General features: G+C 35.5%; 2 protein-coding genes across 2 annotated transcripts; one reads left to right on the forward strand and one right to left on the reverse strand.

The window, feature by feature from the left end:
• Window positions 1–777: 777 nt before the first annotated feature.
• LOC132556075 (uncharacterized) lies at window positions 778–11,373 on the reverse strand. The gene is made up of 12 exons (XM_060220465.1): window positions 11,281–11,373; window positions 10,856–11,035; window positions 10,381–10,524; window positions 9,963–10,145; window positions 8,085–8,487; window positions 4,389–4,935; window positions 4,028–4,098; window positions 3,289–3,714; window positions 2,792–3,053; window positions 2,466–2,656; window positions 1,220–1,446; window positions 778–1,092 (listed from the first exon to the last, which is right to left on the reverse strand). Exons 1-12 carry the CDS (start codon window positions 11,371–11,373, stop codon window positions 778–780), a joined length of 3,042 nt encoding a protein of 1,013 aa, XP_060076448.1.
• A 1,254-nt stretch (window positions 11,374–12,627) lies between these two features.
• LOC132556046 (cyclin-dependent kinase 20-like) lies at window positions 12,628–18,519 on the forward strand. The gene is made up of 10 exons (XM_060220439.1): window positions 12,628–12,691; window positions 12,793–12,879; window positions 13,102–13,175; window positions 13,746–13,785; window positions 14,545–14,733; window positions 15,147–15,268; window positions 15,462–15,524; window positions 15,759–15,810; window positions 16,417–16,488; window positions 17,185–18,519. The coding sequence occupies exons 2-10, from the start codon at window positions 12,805–12,807 to the stop codon at window positions 17,527–17,529; spliced, it is 1,032 nt and encodes a 343-aa protein (XP_060076422.1). The 5' UTR covers window positions 12,628–12,691; window positions 12,793–12,804; the 3' UTR covers window positions 17,530–18,519.
• Window positions 18,520–19,881: the final 1,362 nt, after the last annotated feature.

A 19,881-nucleotide genomic window follows, 5' to 3' on the forward strand; every position in this document is an offset into this window, starting at 1 on the left:
AGAGAAATTGACGCTAAATCATCTAGAAAATTTGAAAATGAGAAGTGAAGCAGAACGATTGGTGAACTGAAAATAAAAAGAAAACTGCTTTACCTCACCACCACCTACAATGGCTTAAAGGAAATATAATGCAGAACTAAAACGGGAAAATGCATGCAATATAATTCACAGAAAGAACAATTGCTTTGCAACAGAATTTGAACGATAAAGGTATGAAAATAAATAAATTTATTACGACTCATAAGCATGTACTTCCAACGCCTTTTGTACAGGGACAAGTGGATTGTTGCGGTAACAAAAAATGTATTATTGAAATATGCCATCTAAATCAATTTACTTGAAACACGTTAGACCTCATTAGACAAATATATAAATACCCTCGACACGAGTGTCCATTTTCTGTAGCTTAAATAGATTTTATGTTCCTTTCACAGAGTACCTGGTACTCATACTCAATTTATGTAAACTATTTTGTCTGGTTGATCTTCCTAATACGGAGACTATTGTAGTACCGTGAATAAATAATATATATGTAAATATATGACACAAATAGTAATATCAGAGTTCCTTAATATCGCACTTTCTACACCAGCATGATTAAGTGATTGTCTATTGATCTTTAAATTTTCGTATCAATATCATAAGGAAGGCACGGATTGATTGTGACATTAACTATAGTTTTATATCGATGACCGTAAAGCGCTGTTGATATAAAATGTCACTTTTCGACAATAGATCACTTTTATAAAGCACATTGTTCACACCCAGGAAGAGTCTTCATCGTTGCTTTAACTTCGTAGTCACCGGCCAAGCCATGGACACACGATTCTCAATGTCCTTGTTGTATTTCTTGTATATTTCCGGCAGTTCAAACAGAGAGTAGGAAAACGATGGTGTAAACGATAAAGACGAAACATTTCTCACCCTTTCAATGTCACGATTTTTGACTTTCAATTCAATTTCTCGAAAATAAGCTTTGTTCATCATATCAAGTAAAGGCTTCTTAGCAAAGGAACACTTTCTTTTGGGGGATCGCTTCAGCTCTTTCTTCGATGTGTCTGTAGGGGATCCTTCGTGTTTTTTCTGTAAACCCTGAAAACACGAATTTTTACATGTTCAAAAAATCTTCAAAGCACGTGTTTTCTCATGTTTTTAAAGCGACCATAAGTAAGATAAAATACTAATTAGGTTATTTCAAATCTAAGATTATAATATATACCACAACTTCCGGGGCGAGTGCGGGTGATTCCTTAACATTGGTGATGTTTCCCTGTTTCTTTGGAGTGTCATTATCTTCCACCAGTTTGTTCTTGCTTGTGCTGTGGTTTGGAATCGTCTGAAGGAGATGGTTTAGGGAGAGTTGGGGTATGGCGCCGTTTGTTGACGAACTCGAGGGCAGTTTTACCTCAGAAACTGGCCGCTTCCGTGGGAGTAGGTTACCAGTAACTGTAAATAAAACGATCTTCCTTGTTAACACCCCAATACATGAAATAACTGATTTTGTTAAATTTTTACTTCATATCAATAGTAACTTACGTCACAAGGCATGTAGTTACCACTGATGAATGGATTATCATAGATACTATCAAGACCAAAAAAAGAAACGCTACCTTTTGAAGGAAGGTTATAAACAAAAAAAAAAAAAAACAAAAAACAAAATTGAACACTTGAGATGTTTTTGACACTATCCAAAATCGATCACTTTTCAAACATGTGACATAGAATCTGGATTTTGTTTGTAAGTTGAGTAGTAAACTATGATCAGCAAACTTTATGCTATGTATAAGTAATTATGGTTATGTTTTCTTTGTTGCTAATCATCTCGTTTTAAGATAGAAACAAAAAATGAAATGATAAAATTCCCAGGAAATGATGTCATGCGACAAAACCAATATTCTGTTAGGTTTTAAACAAATAAAAGTATTGCTAAAATTAATAGTTTTGATAAAAAAAAAGTGGCTCAAGGTTTTAGGAAAGTAGTTGCACTTTTATTTTTTTCGATTATGTCAGTTATTTCTATAAATCTACTGAAAATTTACGAGGTGTTCCATCGCTAAACCTGGCATTCCTTGTACGTTGCATTCTACTTATATACACATATTCTTCTGACATTTTAACAAAGTAAGAAAAAAAACTAAAACTGTCTATTGGTGATTTTTTTCTTTTAAAAAGGTGTTCCAAATGGAGTAGTGCTACTTTATGTTGAATATCAACTCGATTTAAAATACGGGAATTGGGACTGTTCGACATTAAATATCTGTTTGTATTTCTCTCAGTACGAAATCAAACGAAGCCAGATTATTAATATTTTATTTTCATTGAAATGTTCTAATATCGGTAGCGTTGCGTTTCACATAGATATGAAGTAAACTGACGATATTCATAAGTTTACCTGTTTAATGAATATTCTATAGTTATTCGTCAAATTTAGTGTACATATTCAATAAAGAATATATTGTACTCACCAACTTTATGTCTTGCCATTCTGGACAGAAGTAATCTCTCTTTTGAAGCTTTGTCCATCCTGATTCTGACCAGGCCGGAAGAAGACTGACTAGGGGAGTCGCCCGATGGATTGGACTTGCTTAATTTGATGACTGCACCACCATCACTAGCCGCATGGTAAACAAGACTTCTGTCTATTGGCTTAAAATACCTGGTAGAAAATAAAAAAAAACTTGTCTGATATACAACTGTCTTGCAGAAAGCACCTGTGTTTCAAAATAAAACAAAGACTTATCAAGACCGACATTTGTTCTTTTAACTAAATACAATTATCACTCTGAATCACCTGTTTTGGTCTTCTTGAAACGGCATCGTCTTTCTTGCGTAGGTTGGTTTCTTTGCCTTGAAGCATGGGAGCTTGGGTGTGGATTTTGTAAGATTTTCTTCCTCATCTTTCCTAGTTGGAGGAGTCGGGGCAACAGATGGCTTCCTGGTTATGGTAACTTGGGAAGTCTGCAGTAGACAACTGCCCAGATCCGAAGTCACATTTTGCTCTTCTTTTCGACCGCTGTAGGAACTCAAATTGAATGCTTCTTGTTGAAGTGTATCTATAGACGTGTAAAGAGATAAATTCAATGTGGATTATGTAAAGAAACTTCTCATCGGGGATATGGAGGATATAATGTTTGAAACTATACATAATTAGCTATTTAATATTTAGTTTCCGTGGCATATGAATTCTTGAACAGAGTAATATTGCTAAATGTCTTTCATAATCATTTCAAATCATATACATGTATATACAATGATGAAAAATGCACCAAAACATAAATGTTTGTCTACCTTTAGCTCGCTGTTCTATAACAGTACGTATCCTCTCTTTGTGTTCCTCAATAGTGCCGTTAGAATGGCAAACACTGGTATTCACATCCTCCTGAAAGTTATAAGAGTTGAAGTCTTTGTCGGAGGACATCAACTCGCAGCTACCATCATAATGGAGATCATGTGGATGGCTACTGGATCCTTGGTACCCAAAGTCGTCTTCCTCGGGCAGTTTCCTTCGCCTGCGGAGTTTAACGTTCAACACAGATGAATCATTGATCATACTTTCCCTGTTTTCATCCGAGGAGCTCTCACAGGGTGAGACAGTTTTATAACCAGACTCATCTCCTTTATTTCGTTTGCGCCTCCTACGCTTCCATCTGTTATAGCGTTTATCCACAATAGGTGTGTAACACAACTCACTGTTGTCTGGCACCATGGTAATCTCTGAAACATTAAAACAATTTTAGTAGATGTAGACCCATAAAAACTTTTCAAAGAACGCGTGTAAACGATATTGGTAGGGTGGTAGGGTGGTAGGGTGGCATATAAAACTGTGTGCTCACCTATCAGAAGAACGGCCATGGTGCCATGCCGTGTTCAATTTTCCGGAAATCATCAGCAAAACTTGTGTAATTAACACATCTATAAAAACTATTTATTATCCGTAGGAGTTTAAGATCATTTGAAAAGCTGGAAAAATACTTCTATGTTTAAGCACAAATTCCATAACACAATGATACTCTTAAGATTTACGTACCAGGTAAGAGCTGTCGCTTGGGAACGTCTATAATTTCTGCACATTCTTGCAACACCTGCTTGACTTTTGCACTGCAACGAAATATTGTTTATTAAAATTTCATCGATTGATATTTTAATTTCGCGATGCTTACGCAGTAAAAATCATATACTGTACATAATGTGGTGTAATTACATGATGGATTCAAGACAACACAAAGGCGTGTCTTCTCTCCTCAGTGGGTTCTAGCAAACGTGAGGGTCTCCAACGTTTTATGCCAATGTAATCTCAGCTTTAAAGTAGAAACTCGTATCTTTAACGAGTTCTGCTTTTTATCAAACATACTTCGTAAATGAAATGGTCAACTGATGTTAATACTGACCTATCGAACACTGCCGGGGGCAGATTATCCTGCAGTTTGGGTGTAATACCGTCGCAGGTGTTCGAGTTTCGGTCTATCTCACTAAGAGCAGTTTTCGAGCTGCTCCTTTCCGTTACCGTGGCTCGGCACACTCCACTTTTAGGTTTTGTTTTAACATAGATTGACGGTAGCACGATCACATCTTGCTCTCGCAAACCGCTTTGGTGCTGTGACCTGCTTGCACACGGAGATACCATAACAGTTTCTTCTTGGGAGAGTTCTAGTTTTGAGGGAAGTTTCCAGTCCGGGGACCAGAACGACATTTTCTCTCTTTCACTGGTCATTGTTCCGGACGTTTGCACATTGTCTACGACTTTTGTCTTACTCCTATCTGGCGCTTTCTCTATATGGTCTTTTCTTTCTACATCCGCTGCTGTCGGTTCCGGATGACCGATGACGTTGCTAGCTTCCGCTTGTTGACACTTAATCACTGTGAGCGGTTCCTTATTATCTAAGTCACTGACTGTGACTTCCAGCTCCGCTTCATCATCCAATGCATCCTCTGAATCTGAAAACAATATGGAATATCATTTATTACGTCGAAACACTCGCGCAATAACTTTGCGAATAGAGATTTTACCAAAAATGATTGAATATACTTATCAAGTTTTCGTACTTGCCGTTGCAATGAACTCACCTAACAGACAGCATAAAGAAGCAGGTGCTAAAATATAACGTCCTCGAGACAAAGATTACCAAAATGAGCCACACAAACAGGTTACTCATTACTCGGTATACACATTTAATCCCGTCCACAACTGGGGGATCTTAATAACATTCAATATCAAGCCATGCAATTGAAAACAGGATTTTGATAATGTTATTTTAAACAAAGATATGGAAAATGTTTACCGAAGCGTGTATACACTTAGAGTTGAAGTATTGTTAAACTTCTGGCATTTACGTAAGTGATTTATGGTTACCGGGCGCGAGTGTATACCAAATCACTCAGTCTAACATGTGTTTGTATGGAAGATCTACAGTTTATATATACAATAGGTAATATGAATCTGAAATAAATCGTTTTATAAACAGCTCTCTCAATAAATAAGTTCTGATCGATATATACAATTACACACACATGGGAATTACACACGCCAAAACAAATTTAGAATTAGATACAGTAGAGCCAAATAAGGAAGTATAATACATCATACAGCTCCACATTCAATATTCTTTTGACTAAATAGAACAAACACGTACAAAATGTAACTTGAAGCTCTGTTGGTAAAAATACTTTTAAATGAATGCTAAAATCATGATAACATCAAAACCAAATACATGAATATATGTGATAATTTTAGGGTTTACTTTAGGCAGCTTAAAACTGTTTCTAAAATGTGATATTGCGACATTACAATGAGGAACCCCATCAAAAACTTACCTTATGACATTTATTCTGACATAAGACCACTCTCGTATATGAAGTGTTTGTATATATAACACACTGTACATATTACCCCTGATTTATAAGTTATAGATATCATTTGTACTTTTATTCTTTGGGGAAGGAAAGGGACCAATTTACTTTCATTGTCAACAGCTTTTACTAATGTGATAATCTTCATCGCCAGATATACCGACACTTACACGTGCTATTGACTGCTGCCTTTTACAACTATAAGTGAGAGGATTAAGCGGCGATTAACATTTTAATAGGACTCTCTACTAACTCATTGAAAGCTTTGTTAACCGGACGAGACATTCTGCAGTTTGTTTCATTAGTAAACATTTCAAAATATATCAAACATTCACTAAACTTCTCCGTCACAGTTTATAAATTTCTAACAATGTATAGCATTTTTGGATTTTATCAAAAGCGTTTCTCGACTGGATTTGAGTATGATAAAGATTATAATACAGCTGTATACTTACACAACGTCTTAATCGAGAGAACCACTCATTGCTTAATACGGTACACGTGTTAATACAGCGAGCCAAGAAAGTCAGGGACAAGTATGAAACATTAATGTATATTGGCAAACTATATCAAAGCATTACCTAACAATGAGTTCGGCTTTTAAGGAGTCAGGCTATTGCAAGATGTATTACAACACCAGTTAAAAAAAGAAAAAATAAACACAAAAGGATAGATAAGATTTGCATTGATTTTACCGTTCAACAAAAACAACAAGATGATGTGTTTATGAAACACTCTGTCTCCGGTTGCAACAAAATTATAAATTGGGACATGAAAACTATGCTGTGTACGGCATGTGCTAACTGTATGCACACTTTGTGGAACACTTATATTTTCAATGTGGCGGTGTAAATTTTTTTTTTACTTTCAAATATAGGTCAAAGGTCAAGGTCAAGGTCACATGGTCAAATAGTTTGGTACCAACGGAAAGGTCTTGTCACATGGAACACACATGAAACCCATACCTCTTTAGGTGAAATAGTAATGGGCAAGGTTAAAGCTGACAACAGGCAAACAGCACAAAAACAACATGCCTCCCCCTCCCCGATCTTTCGATCCGAGGGCATGAAAATGCATATACTGATATTTCAACAGAATCTTAATTCAAACTTAAATGCAATGAAAGTACGGCAAAGTATGAATGAAAGAGGAAAAATTTACACGGAGACCCATGGAAAAGTTTAAGAAGAATCAGATTATGTGTTCCGGAAGATTGAGCTTCTACATCAAGGAAACAAAAGTTTCAACATGTTATTGGAAAACATACCACAACATCGATTTTTATTTACGAAACTCGGTCATTATAATAAAGAATACGTCAGCGGACAAAACGCCAAGACATCAAAATTAAAATACGATACCATCGATAAGCAAAGACAAAAATAACCTCAACTCTCAAGAACAAACAACACCGAAGAGTCCACAAACATTGGCCACAAATATGAAGGTCCAATAAGAGGACTTTGGACTGGTGATCGGAGGGTTGTTGGTTCGACTCCCGGAACGGATGCCGTGTTGTATTCTTTGACAAGATATTGTACTTTACTCTGCTTATTCGAGTCGACATGGCTGTAAATGAGTATGTGTTTGGTCAGTGCTAGACATCTTGTGTAGGCTACCAGCTTGTTAGCGCCGAATGCCAATTCTGGCTGTATGGTCCCCACCGAGTACCGTAGATAATAATTTGTAAACCATTCTGATAGACATATGTTGCTTTGTAAAAGAGGTGTGTTATTTTCTCAAAATACATACAAGGAAAAAATGCCATGAAAGCATAATTTAAAAAAAAAAAAAATGACACGGCATCATCACACAAGTTGAAAATGTATGTGGCCGGACACTTCTACACACGAAAGAATAGAGTACCACCGCGCCAATGTATAATTTATGTACACATAGTGAAGCCTCAAGTGTAAAAGATAAAATCATCATAGGGTCAACAAGTGAGGACAAAAAATTAATAAAAAAAACCATGGAACTGAAAGCGCATTATCAGGATAAAGTAAAAAAAAATACATGGCTTTGATAATGTAACAGATTTCTGTATACAAAACCACCGCACTCTGTATTAGAGAATGTGTTCGTACATAACTTTGTTGAAAGTCATTAAGAACGCTTAAAAGCAACAGAGACAAGCACTTTTCAATTGGCAATTTTACCGAGCCGTGAACGAATAATGAAACGGGTTAGTAAATTTGTATTGCTACATAAATCTAGTACCTGTAATGAATACTTACCAGATGATTCATCTTGACGTTGCTCTATAACACATGCTTTACTACAGGAGGAAGAGAAGCCGGTGTTACTGTTAGAAGGGATTATAAGTTTCGTGGGAGAAGGCGACGACTTAGTCGTGTCCACTAGACGTCCATTTCCCCACAGCCTGGAGAACTGGCGTCTCTGTTCATCATCTACAGAATAAGATAATGACGACTCGAGAAATGTATGGATATCATCAGAGACTGGAGTGAAGTGTGATGTACTTCGTTCAAGAGTGTCTATCCTGTTGCATTTCTGGTAGGGGTAGAAGGCGGAGCACGAGTCCAGCACCAGTGACTCGTGACAGGTCATTCGTTCGGCACATTTATCGCAGCAATAATTGGTTCGTTTCACGTACCCGGGGTTGAAATCTCTATTGCTCTGTAAAAGTAATATGTTATCATGCAGTAGGAGGTCTAGTATTAATTCCGACTCAAGTGCGTAAGTAGTGTTTGTCACAAATACTTGGGACACCAATGCTTCAAAGCTAATGTAAACATCCCCTGGTGTAGTTATAACACTGATAGAATAAGATAGATTGTCGTTTGAAATATCAGTGAATGTTTGCATGAATTTTGAATGTTTCAAACTCTACTTTCCGCGCACATATATGGATCTTTTTTTGTGAATTTGATCGTTATGAAGTGTTTTTGACTAAATGATAATTACCTGATAAGTGCATTTTTAGACAATGGTCCTTAGAGTGCTATAATGTCTTTTATAAGCATACAATGAGCAGCTAAGTCTAGCTTGTATGTAATGTTAAATATGGTCTCGGTAACTGATGATGGAGCATGTTTCTTGAGCTCAGATGTAGAGCCGTGGATTATCACACAGGAGACCCGTGTTAGATTCCTTTTCCCTTCCCTGTTCTATCAAACGAGTACATGCTGTTAGTGTTAGTGGCATGACGGTTATCTCTGTTTTCATCATTATTCTGACATGGGCTTACCAATAATCCCCAATTTTGAAATTAAATGTTAAGTGGAAGTGGACAAGTACGCTGGAGCAACCATAAGGATTTCGGATAATCTTGTTCAAAGAACGGAACGAAACTCGTCATTTCGATCTAATTTAGAGTCGGGAAATTCCAACGGGAATTTCTTACCCCGGTATTTGTCACGACACGACTTACTTCACAATAAACAAGAAAGAACTCCTATCATGCTTAGCGTTGTAGTCAAGAAAATATGCGCTGGAGCAACCATAAGGATTTCGGATAATCTTGTTCAAAGAACGGAACGAAACTCAATTTCTCATTTGAACGAACACCAACAGCCTTGTTAACAAGAAACAAAATAATGACTTTAATGGCTGAAGCGGGTAACTTTTAGGTCATGTTCTTTTCCTGAAGTAGCAATCTCAACTGTTACCCTTAATCATTGTTAAGCCATGTTCCGACTTTGGTCGTCTTTTATGATGTCATCCCTAACTTCCGGATCTTACAGCGATACAGTTTGATAACAAAACCAAGACAAATCTTTAAACATGTTCTTCGGGACATGAAATAAAAAATCTTATTATGATGTGTTGTATTTTGTTGTGTCAGTCATATATCTACTCTACAGACTTGAAATCAGAAACAATACAGACATTTGACCTTTAGCTGACTTGAAAACAAAATCAAACAAGGAAATATTACCACTTATAATGTGGCAACATATCCTCTTCCTACACTTATTTTGTTAGATGTCACCTCAAAAACTTTGTCCAAACAATACGATTTTAGCGATTGGCGGTCTAACTCAACAGATAAGAATTCGCGGTGTGCATGTTGATAGAACTACGGGAGGGAGAGTTTTGTTGTTGGTGTTTTTTTGGTCGACATTTTCTCCATGTGTGGACGTTCCACTCACCTGTGTACATCTAGTGTCGCACACTGAACCTATCCTCAATCCGTCCACTTTGAAGCTGCTGATGGAGCACTCTGAGGGAGTAGGTGGAGGTACGCTCGGTTCTCCTTCCTCACTGTCTTCGTACGCCAGCGTGATCTCGGATAAGTCATTGGCTGGTTTATTGTAAAATGATGCATTTGTATCCTAAAAACAAGACATCGAACAGATTTTAAAACTCACCACGTGTAATCATGATGCTAGAAATTATAGGCGCATTACATCAAACGGTGTGTATAGAATTGAAAAAATATATTTACTGGCAGCGTACTTCGTACGTAATGTATGGTAAAAGGATATCAACAATTATCAAGGTTATTTCAAGACAGTATTGGCTACCAAGCACGGTTACACAGTGTAAAAAGTACATATTTTAACTTACCGTACGACTTGGAGGGACATAAGATGACACTCTGGATATAGCACGTGATGCCATTCCGGAAAGTGAACTGAACCTCTCCCCAACGACACTAAGGGGTCGATCATTCTCAGGGGAAACCTCGTGTGAAGCGGGGAGAATATCTTCCTCCTGGCCAAGAACAAACAAATGTTGCTATATATGACTGTATAGAAATATTAAACAGCATGCTGAATACATTTCCACCCTTTTTGATCGGTTAAATGATTCCAACAAACCAGTAATTAATTAATATTTTCGATGCTTTCAATGTGGCGGTATATTTTCGCGGATCTCAGTCTTGGTTATGTGTGATAAAGTTAGAAATACGTCTGCGCTGATTAACTGTTGTTGCGAAAAAAATCGTTATCTGAAATCTATTTATTTATTTTAATTAAGATTTCATGGAAAGGACTACTTTGAGTTTGAGGGAAAGAGTCATTTTCTTCGGAATGACTGCTACCTTAGATGGGCTCCTTGGTGACGCAATAGTGTTCCTTGGCGAGTTATGAGGTGCTTTATACTCCCTAGATGGCTCCACGCACAGAAGAGACGATCCTCTAACTGGACAAACATTAGGGTCGAAAGAGTGGTTGGAACTGTCGACCGGCAGACGTGTAACAGACGATAGATGACATCCCTGTATGTGAAAAATAAATCTTTCAGAAATTAAACGACAGTGTGTTAGGATTGTTCAACTTGTTAAAAGCTTGTGAAGAGTGCTGCTCATGGGCATACAGTGTCATTAAAGAAGAAGAAATGTATAACATCTCAGCTAAATACATGTACTAGCATTTCTTTCTCTGTGTGATGAAGATCAACGGGATATCATGGACAATATATAGTTTACTTTACCTCTTTGACCAGCTATGCTCGGCCACTAACCTTAGCTATCTTGCTCTTGTTTCTGAGTTGCGGGTAGGATCCTTCTCTTGGTGTTACTGGAGGCCCGCGTTCTACCACTGACAAAGTCGACATCGCGTTTAACTTGTAACCCTACCCCATAGTTCTTCTCATGGTGATTCACATTGCTCTAGTTTACAGTTTGGTAGTATTAGCACGTCTGAACTGATGCTGTGTTGATAAGCGCGATGCTAAGATATTGATTTTATTATGACGTCACGAATAACATGACATAGTAGTGATAATGACGTCACATCAATTATTGTCGTTCTTCACCAATAAACTAACAGTGACAATTCCACACATTTTTTCTTCTAGTTTTAACGTTGTTTTCCATAATTAGATGACAAAACTTTTCTACATCGTTCTACAAAACACATGTATCAGAATGCTGACGTTGCAACGGATGTTGAGTTTTAATCATACTATATTTATACATACAATGCCTTTCTAGTGGTGTATTCATGTGTCAGGCATTTCTCTACTATTTTAATTGAACTTCCAAAATATATATTCTTGATTTACACAAGTACGTCCATTGTATGTATAATTTTTTGCTTTTTTTCTTGCTTTTGTTTTTTTCATAATTGATTTTTAAGGTGTTTCATTCCAATTTCTGAATTGATATTGTGTAACATTCGGTATCGGTAATGGACAAAAGCAAAAAATTAAAAAGAAATACTTGTCTGTTTGATTAACACTTACATTTGAGGATCTTTTCTTCATTTTAACAATTTTATTTCACAATCTTGTACAACAGGGTAAGACAACAAACATAGTCTATAGAAGTCTTCAAGGATTCAGTGTTAATATATGATATTTGATTAAAAAAAAGTTCAACACAGACGATGAGAAAAAAAATGGATTAAACTAATTGCTATATTGTAATAAAACTTGACAAAAATACGAAACTCATACAAGATATACACACATGTACACAAAGTGTGTATGATGTTGTGCAATGGAATAAAACGTTTCAACCTGTTATTTTTTTTTACGTAATTTGGGGGTGCGTATTTTTCCATTACACGTATTTCTATAAAAAAAATCTGCTTTAACACCGCCCACTGCTAATGATCACTGCAACGAATGAACAAGATATCATGTGCACTAGGAATCGAGACTTTTTTTTTGAAAATCACAGTTTTGTTTCTTAACACTTTATAAAACACACACACATAAACACATACAATAAAATTTGCCTAGTCGCTGATGTGGTCACTGCTGAGCGTGGACCGCTTTCGTATTCGATTACAATGGGTGTTGGAGTTGTCTCCCATAGTACCGTTCTCCGATTTGTTCGGTAAGAAAATTTCTAAACTGGCAGCATAACGACAAGTCAACAATGTGCATTGATCGATGAAGATGAGGCCTGAAACGTAGTCTACATCAGGTAAATTAGGATAGTGTTGTTTTAATATTCTTCTATGTATAGGAATACACATATCTACAGGTGATTATAATATTCATTTTATCAAAAAAATTGATTTTCAGCACTGATTGATCATGGAACAATACACAATATTGGGTAGAATTGGAGAAGGTGCTCATGGTATTGTCCTGAAAGCAAAGCATGTAGAGGTGAGTTTACAACAAACTTTCGTATACTGATACCAGAGACGTATATAACACAATTACTGTGTTATATACGTCTTTATTGATACGTACACGCATGCGTTAATAAATGACATAACAGCATTTTGTTAATTTCTCAACTTATACTTTTGTTCATTCTTTGTTAGATGAACTTTGTTCAATAGTAGTGAACACCCTGTTACTTATGTCTGCATACTCATTTCACAGAGTGGTGAAGTCGTTGCTCTGAAGAAGGTTCCTCTCAGGAAACTAGATGATGGTATCCCTACCACAGCTCTCAGGTACTGTACTAAAAGTCAACATTGATTCAGGGAAATTTATTGAATGATAAGTACGCCTGTAGCTACACTTGTACTCTCTTGTCTGTAACAGTAAATGTTATATACATATATATTCAGTTATTTTACATCCATTTTACTGTATATACATGTATATATTGTTCAATTATTTGAATTTTCTTCATCACAATTAAGGGTATTTTAATTTGTTTTGAATACAAATATGATGTTTATTGGCAAAACGAGTTTTAGCATTTGTGCTTCCAAAATACTAGCAGTGAATGAAATATATATTAACTACAATGTGGAAAATCAGGGGTTTGTTTTGCAGGATTTGGTGCTGATTATGGGCTTTGTTCCAAATAGCAAAACTTTAATAATTGCCCAAGCTTTAAATTTCCCATAATAATGGTTGTTTACAAATTGTCAATAGTCTGGATTGTGTTAAACCTTATTCTATGAAAACCTTAAAAGCCATGGGCCCTATGCGGAAGTTATTTATTTTCACAAAAAATTGACTGATAGAGATATGTTGTGATTTATAGCCTTTTGTCTATTCTTTTTTAATTACAGGGAAATAAAAGCTTTGCAAGAGATTGAAGAAAATCCTTATGTAAGTATGAAAAACAACAACTGAGTGATATGTTATCTGAATTCATGATTTCATCTTCAATCTGTAAAACACAGTCGACTGAAAGTTATGCAACTGTTTGTGTTCCATAGAACTGATTTGATGTTGTTAATTCAATGTGGTTTATTATTGTGCATTCTAATTAATACTCAGGGGTTACGATCACTTTTACTCTCAGTCTCTGCACCCCGGAAACATTTCATGGCAGAATTATGCCAAAAGTGAAGAAATTTGATAGGTCTAGAGTGGGTTTCAGGAGAAAAAAACTGACCAATAATACACCGATGTGCTCCTTTGAAGATTACAATGGAATGACAACCAACTTTAATGCCAGCACATCAAACAGTTATGCAACTTCCAGATTTGTTTGGTGTACATCAAAGGATCAAACTAGTCTTTTCCTTTTATCCACAAGGTGTTGAACACTGAACCTTCAATTTTGCCATGAAATGTTTCAGGGATTCAGAGAGCGATAGTGAGCATAACTGAGTACTGAGGATGATTAATATGCTGTTATGAGGAAATGAGTGTTGATCATAATAGGCTTTGCCACCTTACCAATAATGTTTCAGAATATCCAACTGTAGAAATGATGATTTTTCAGTTTGTTTTCAGGATTGAAAAACTGAAAATCAATGGATTTTATTTGAACCACGCTTTGCTTTATGTTATTTGGAAAACAAACAATGCGAACATTATTATTTAGTTTGTTACTAGATGCTATGTGAAATCTATTGACAGGTGGTGAACCTTCGTGAAGTGTTCCCTCATGGCTGCAGTTTGGTACTTGTGTTTGAATATATGTTGTCTGACCTATCAGAGGTCATTAAGAACTCTGATCATCCATTGTCTGAGGCCCAGGTCAAGTCCTACATGTTGATGCTGTTGAAAGGTGTTGCATTCTCACATGAAAACAACATCATGCATAGGGTGAGTCCATCTACCTTTTACATACACAGTCCACTTACAACTGGGCTTACCCAATCAAGATCTAGCACTGTAACAATTAGACTTTCTCAGCATAGTTATTGCATTATATTAATGACACATGAGCGAAAAAAATTCAACATTTTTAAGTGTAAACTGGGGAATTTATCTCCCCTGTTTTAAGCTCCAGACTTATATGATACGACATTTGGTGCCCAACCAAAGTTAGGAAGTGGGAGCAACACTAGAAGGTACATTGTAAGATATTAACCCACTGTTCCCTACAATATATGATACTATAATGTCTCTCAGTTCTCATAATTACTTTAAATTTTCATAATGTAAAAATGCCTGTTTTTTTAATGTGTAATGGAGCTTGTTTTTATCAGTGTAATCATTGTTTTCCTTGCTAACAGGATTTAAAGCCAGCAAATTTGTTGATAAGCTCAACTGGGCATCTGAAAATAGCTGATTTTGGACTAGCCAGAGTGTTCCAAAACAAGGGTGACCGACAATACAGTCACCAAGTTGCCACAAGGTAGGAGAGCAATACTTAAAAAGTGGGTCCCACAAATATTCAGTTAAATCAGGATTATTGGTGTATCTGAGTTGTTGATTAATACTTATTCAGAAATACTTATTCAGAAAGACAATTTGTGTATAAAGCTAAGGTTGTTTGTAAAATAGTATTTTCATCATACACTACTATAAATATTGTGTTTTATTTACAGGTGGTATCGTGCCCCAGAGCTTCTGTATGGTGCCAGAAAGTATGATGAGGGTGTTGACATTTGGTAAGTTCACACCCTAAGCTGACATTTATTATTGAAATATTTGATATTTTGTTTTAAAGAATTCAAGCTGAAGTCAAGACAATACAGGATAATTTGTCATACTTATTTTTCGTTCTTGTCCTTCCTGTATCATGTCAATGTAACGATGCTAGTTTTCTGATGTGAACAGAAAACAGTCACCGTAAGTTAATTCATTGCTAAACTTGCTAAAATTGAAAATGTTTCGTATTTTAGGGCTGTTGGATGTATATTTGGGGAACTTCTCAATAATTCACCACTTTTTCCTGTAAGTAAAAGACCTTTTTGTTATAAATCCAAAATTAGATATTTTTACAAGCTCATTTCTTCATGAACAACTCCAGTATCCTTATTTCTATATCTTATCTGTTGTTGTCTCGATATTGAAATCTTTAAGTATATCTGATGTTATGATTATCTGTCTCACTAACAATCATGGTATGTCATATTAATGAATTTATCTTGCAATAAGCCCATTGGGTAAACACATTAACTCTTGACTCAAAATAAGACAATTGGTTTGTTACACCAAATTGGTGAACCATGATCATAATTTGTTAGTATAATTACTGAAATTGAAATAAATAAGTAATATAGTGAGGATTATTACAAGGCACAGGCTTATTACTGGATAATACATTATAGTAGGTGATACTGATAGTCAACAGTGGAACCTTCTCTATTTAATATTATTTGATGTAAAGTAATCAAGATATGAAATTTAATTATTTCTAAATTAGAAGATGGCTTTAGAAGTCCCCATCCTCAAATGTTTTGCCACAGTCTTCAAATTTTGCTACCATGTCCTTAACAGATTATGTTTTTTTAATTTTTCTCCTTATCAAGTTGGTTTATGTGAATATATTTGTTACAGGGAGAGAATGATATAGAACAGTTGTGCTGTGTTTTAAGAGTGCTTGGGACACCTAATGAGAGCATATGGCCTGTAAGTATTTACTTAATGGTGATGAAGATTTAATAAGAAATAATGGTACCTTCTGATAAGCATTCTTTTGAAAATGGATTGTATGGTGATGTGTGTTTTATATTTTTATTGACTCAAATGTATCGTTGTTTTTAATGTAAAAAGCACCTTTTTAAATATCAGACAAAATTGATTTATAAATTTGATATTTTGAGTTCATATTTTTACGGCTTATAGATACTTCTTGTGTCAATAATTAATGATAAAACCAACGTAACAGATGGTATGTTTCACTCACATTTTTAAGCCTGATGGCTGTCTTCAGGCTGTGGCTTCATTTTAAAGTCATGGTTACCACATCATGACATATAGAAATAGAATAAATGATAAGAGGGGAGATAACTGTACCTGTTTTATTGTCTTGACCTCTTGCATACTTCCTCCCAGGCCAAAAAAGAGTGATTAATATAAGTTAGAATAACTTGCTTCTCAACTGTTGTAAAATAAATAAAGTTCATTTATGTATATATATACATCAATCATGTACTGTCTGTTAGGTTTTGTTTTGAACCCTGTAAATATGACGTGCTATAAAGGCAATGAAATTTAAAAAATCATATGACTGCACAATAGAAAATATCAATAGAAATATTTTAATGAATTATCTGATTTAAAAAATATCTTAAATTACATACTTAAGTGATTTTTGCATTGTAGGGTATTTCCGAATTGCCTGACTTCAACAAAATTACATTTCCGGATAATCAGCCAATTCCCCTAGAAGAGATTGTACCAGATGCCACCCATGAAGCTCTAAGCTTGCTCAAAAAGCTTTTAGTTTATCCAACGAAGTCAAGAATTTCCGCCAAGGATGCCCTACTTCATCCCTACTTTTTCAGTGAGCCTCTCCCTGCTCATCACTCAGAATTGCCGATTCCTCAACGCAGCAAGAGGGGATTGCCTCGACGACAACAGACCCATGAATACAATATTGATCTTCCTTTGGAAAAAAGTTTGATAGACCCTGAATTTTTAGCACCATATGTTGTGAAATTTAAATAGACACTATTCAAAAGAGATAATGTATGCATACATGTACAATATACATGTACAATATACATATGCTGTGATGTGTTCTGGTATCATAATGTTATACATAAAAGTACATTTTGTTGAAATCATGTTTAAATGTGGCCAGGTCATTTCATCCATGTAACACATTCACACAAATTAGTGGCATACACTTATATAGCCTGGATTATTTCCCTTTATTTTGCAAAATGAAGAGAGTTTGGTAGTTGAATTGGGTTATTTCCCTTTGTTTTAAATATAGAAGCCTAGAGAGGGACATGCGACATTGATAATATCTGTCTGTGTTACATACAATGGGGAAGAGTTTCCAGGTGTGTGTATATTAACAACTGACAAAACACTGACAGATACTGATCATATGTTCAAGTGATTGAAGATGGATGTACATAGTATGTTGTAAGATTCTGTAGTGTATATGGTATACGGAAAGTGATTGGAGAGTATATGTGTTTCTGTCAGATGTGTGCAAGGAGATAACCAATTTTCTTCAGCAGTATTTCAAGCTGTTTCTCAGTTGATAATATTTCAATTATTATCTTGCCATCTGTATGATGTATAGTGGTGTGTTCTGTTACACAATATCATTTAAGAAGAGTGAAGATATCACCTGAATTTGCATGAATGATTATATATAAATCATATGATTGAGAAAGATCGTCAGAGGAAAGCTTCTTTTTCTATAACATTTCGTCAATGATAGATCAATATCATTATTAACACCTGATGACTCCAGTTGGTCTCATGATACAATACAGGGACTTAACAGTGGTGTGACTAGGTCGGATGTCATTCTGCATCCATGGAGGAGCTGATCTAGCGTCATCTGCAGCTTGCTTGTGTACAGATTTTATCTTCAAGTGTCATATGGATTTGACACATGTCTAGGAAAAAGGTTGATTGTAATATTTGAGATATAATGCTTATATGTTTTTTTTTTTTCATTTAATTTCAAATATAAAGCCGTCCAAATAAATATTATTTAAAAAAAATATGCTGATGATTTTCATTTCGTTTTATTTCAGTTAATGTTATAAAATAAAAGATGACACGGAAGTGATATTCTGATTCTCAACAAATATGTACACATACTTTATCAGAGAGATGAAATAACTAACCATAACAGTAAGTTAAAAATGCAAGTACTAGCATGACATTTACATGTAGAGTAATTTTGTATCACATTACTTAGAGAGAATGGGGAGAAGGTACAGAGGTTTGAAAGACAATCGAAATGGGTCACATATGTCTCGGCATGGACGAAACACTGTATGACGTTTAAAGTGAGGGAATGGTTCAGAGAATAGCCTTGGCCTTATGAATGGATTGACAGTGATAGTAATGCACATATGACGAGTATAAAAAACATGTACATCACACTTTATCAATAGAGACAGTACATGCACGTTCATACTTTTCCTATATACATCAATTAAAGTTCTTTGCCCTTATTGGATCACCCGTTGTGTCAATGATATGGGGGCTGCTATTTGTCATTTTGTTATTTCGCGACGAAATAACGACATCTGCCTTGATTCGACATTAAACAAGCATCATCATTTAGCAGCGACAGACCGATAATACAAAAAAGAATCCTTACGCGAGATTACACAAATTAATGAATTCTTCGCGTTACACTGTTTTCTATGGTTAGCCAAAGTGGAAAATGGGTCCGTATTTATGGATATCCATAGATCGAAATTAAAGTCGGATTATAGGAACTTTTAAAATGCGATAAAAACCTCAACGTAAGTCAGAATAAAAATGATAGCAATTTGTTATGAAATTATGAAAACGTAAAGTCTACAATCGATCTCAAAACAAATACTGTACTTGGCTTGTCATAGTTTTCGATATTTTGTGTCAATTGGTGTCGGTAAAGAAACGGCACAAATATTCAGCCACCATGTTAATGAAGCACAATGCCTGTAAATGCGACACCAGTTTTGCGTCGTTCCTTATCGAAACGAAAATGAAATATATTATAATTTTCATGTTACCAAAATACACATTTCGATATTAATATATCACCCCGTATCTGCACGGTGCCAGACAGCGTTACTGGTAATAAATAACAGTATATACTATTTGTTTCTGCGCAAAACTGTCAATTATTTTCACTAATTGTCTTATAACTGACCCTGGTCTTTGTAGTTCTTACTTAAATAGATTACCCTCATTTCGTTTTCATTTTAGGAAACAAAATATCGAGTCCACAATAAATTCCATACACTGACTTGTGTCCAGGTGACATGACATGTGTTCGGATGTTATACCTTACTACAAATAGAGACCGAGACGTTCAGTATAGGCGTGTTCGGAAAG

This window comes from Ylistrum balloti, unplaced genomic scaffold (assembly GCF_031769215.1).
Source record: "Ylistrum balloti isolate Yb309-2 unplaced genomic scaffold, AGI_CSIRO_Ybal_v1 Utg370542, whole genome shotgun sequence".
In the NCBI taxonomy this organism is placed as follows: domain Eukaryota; kingdom Metazoa; phylum Mollusca; class Bivalvia; order Pectinida; family Pectinidae; genus Ylistrum; species Ylistrum balloti.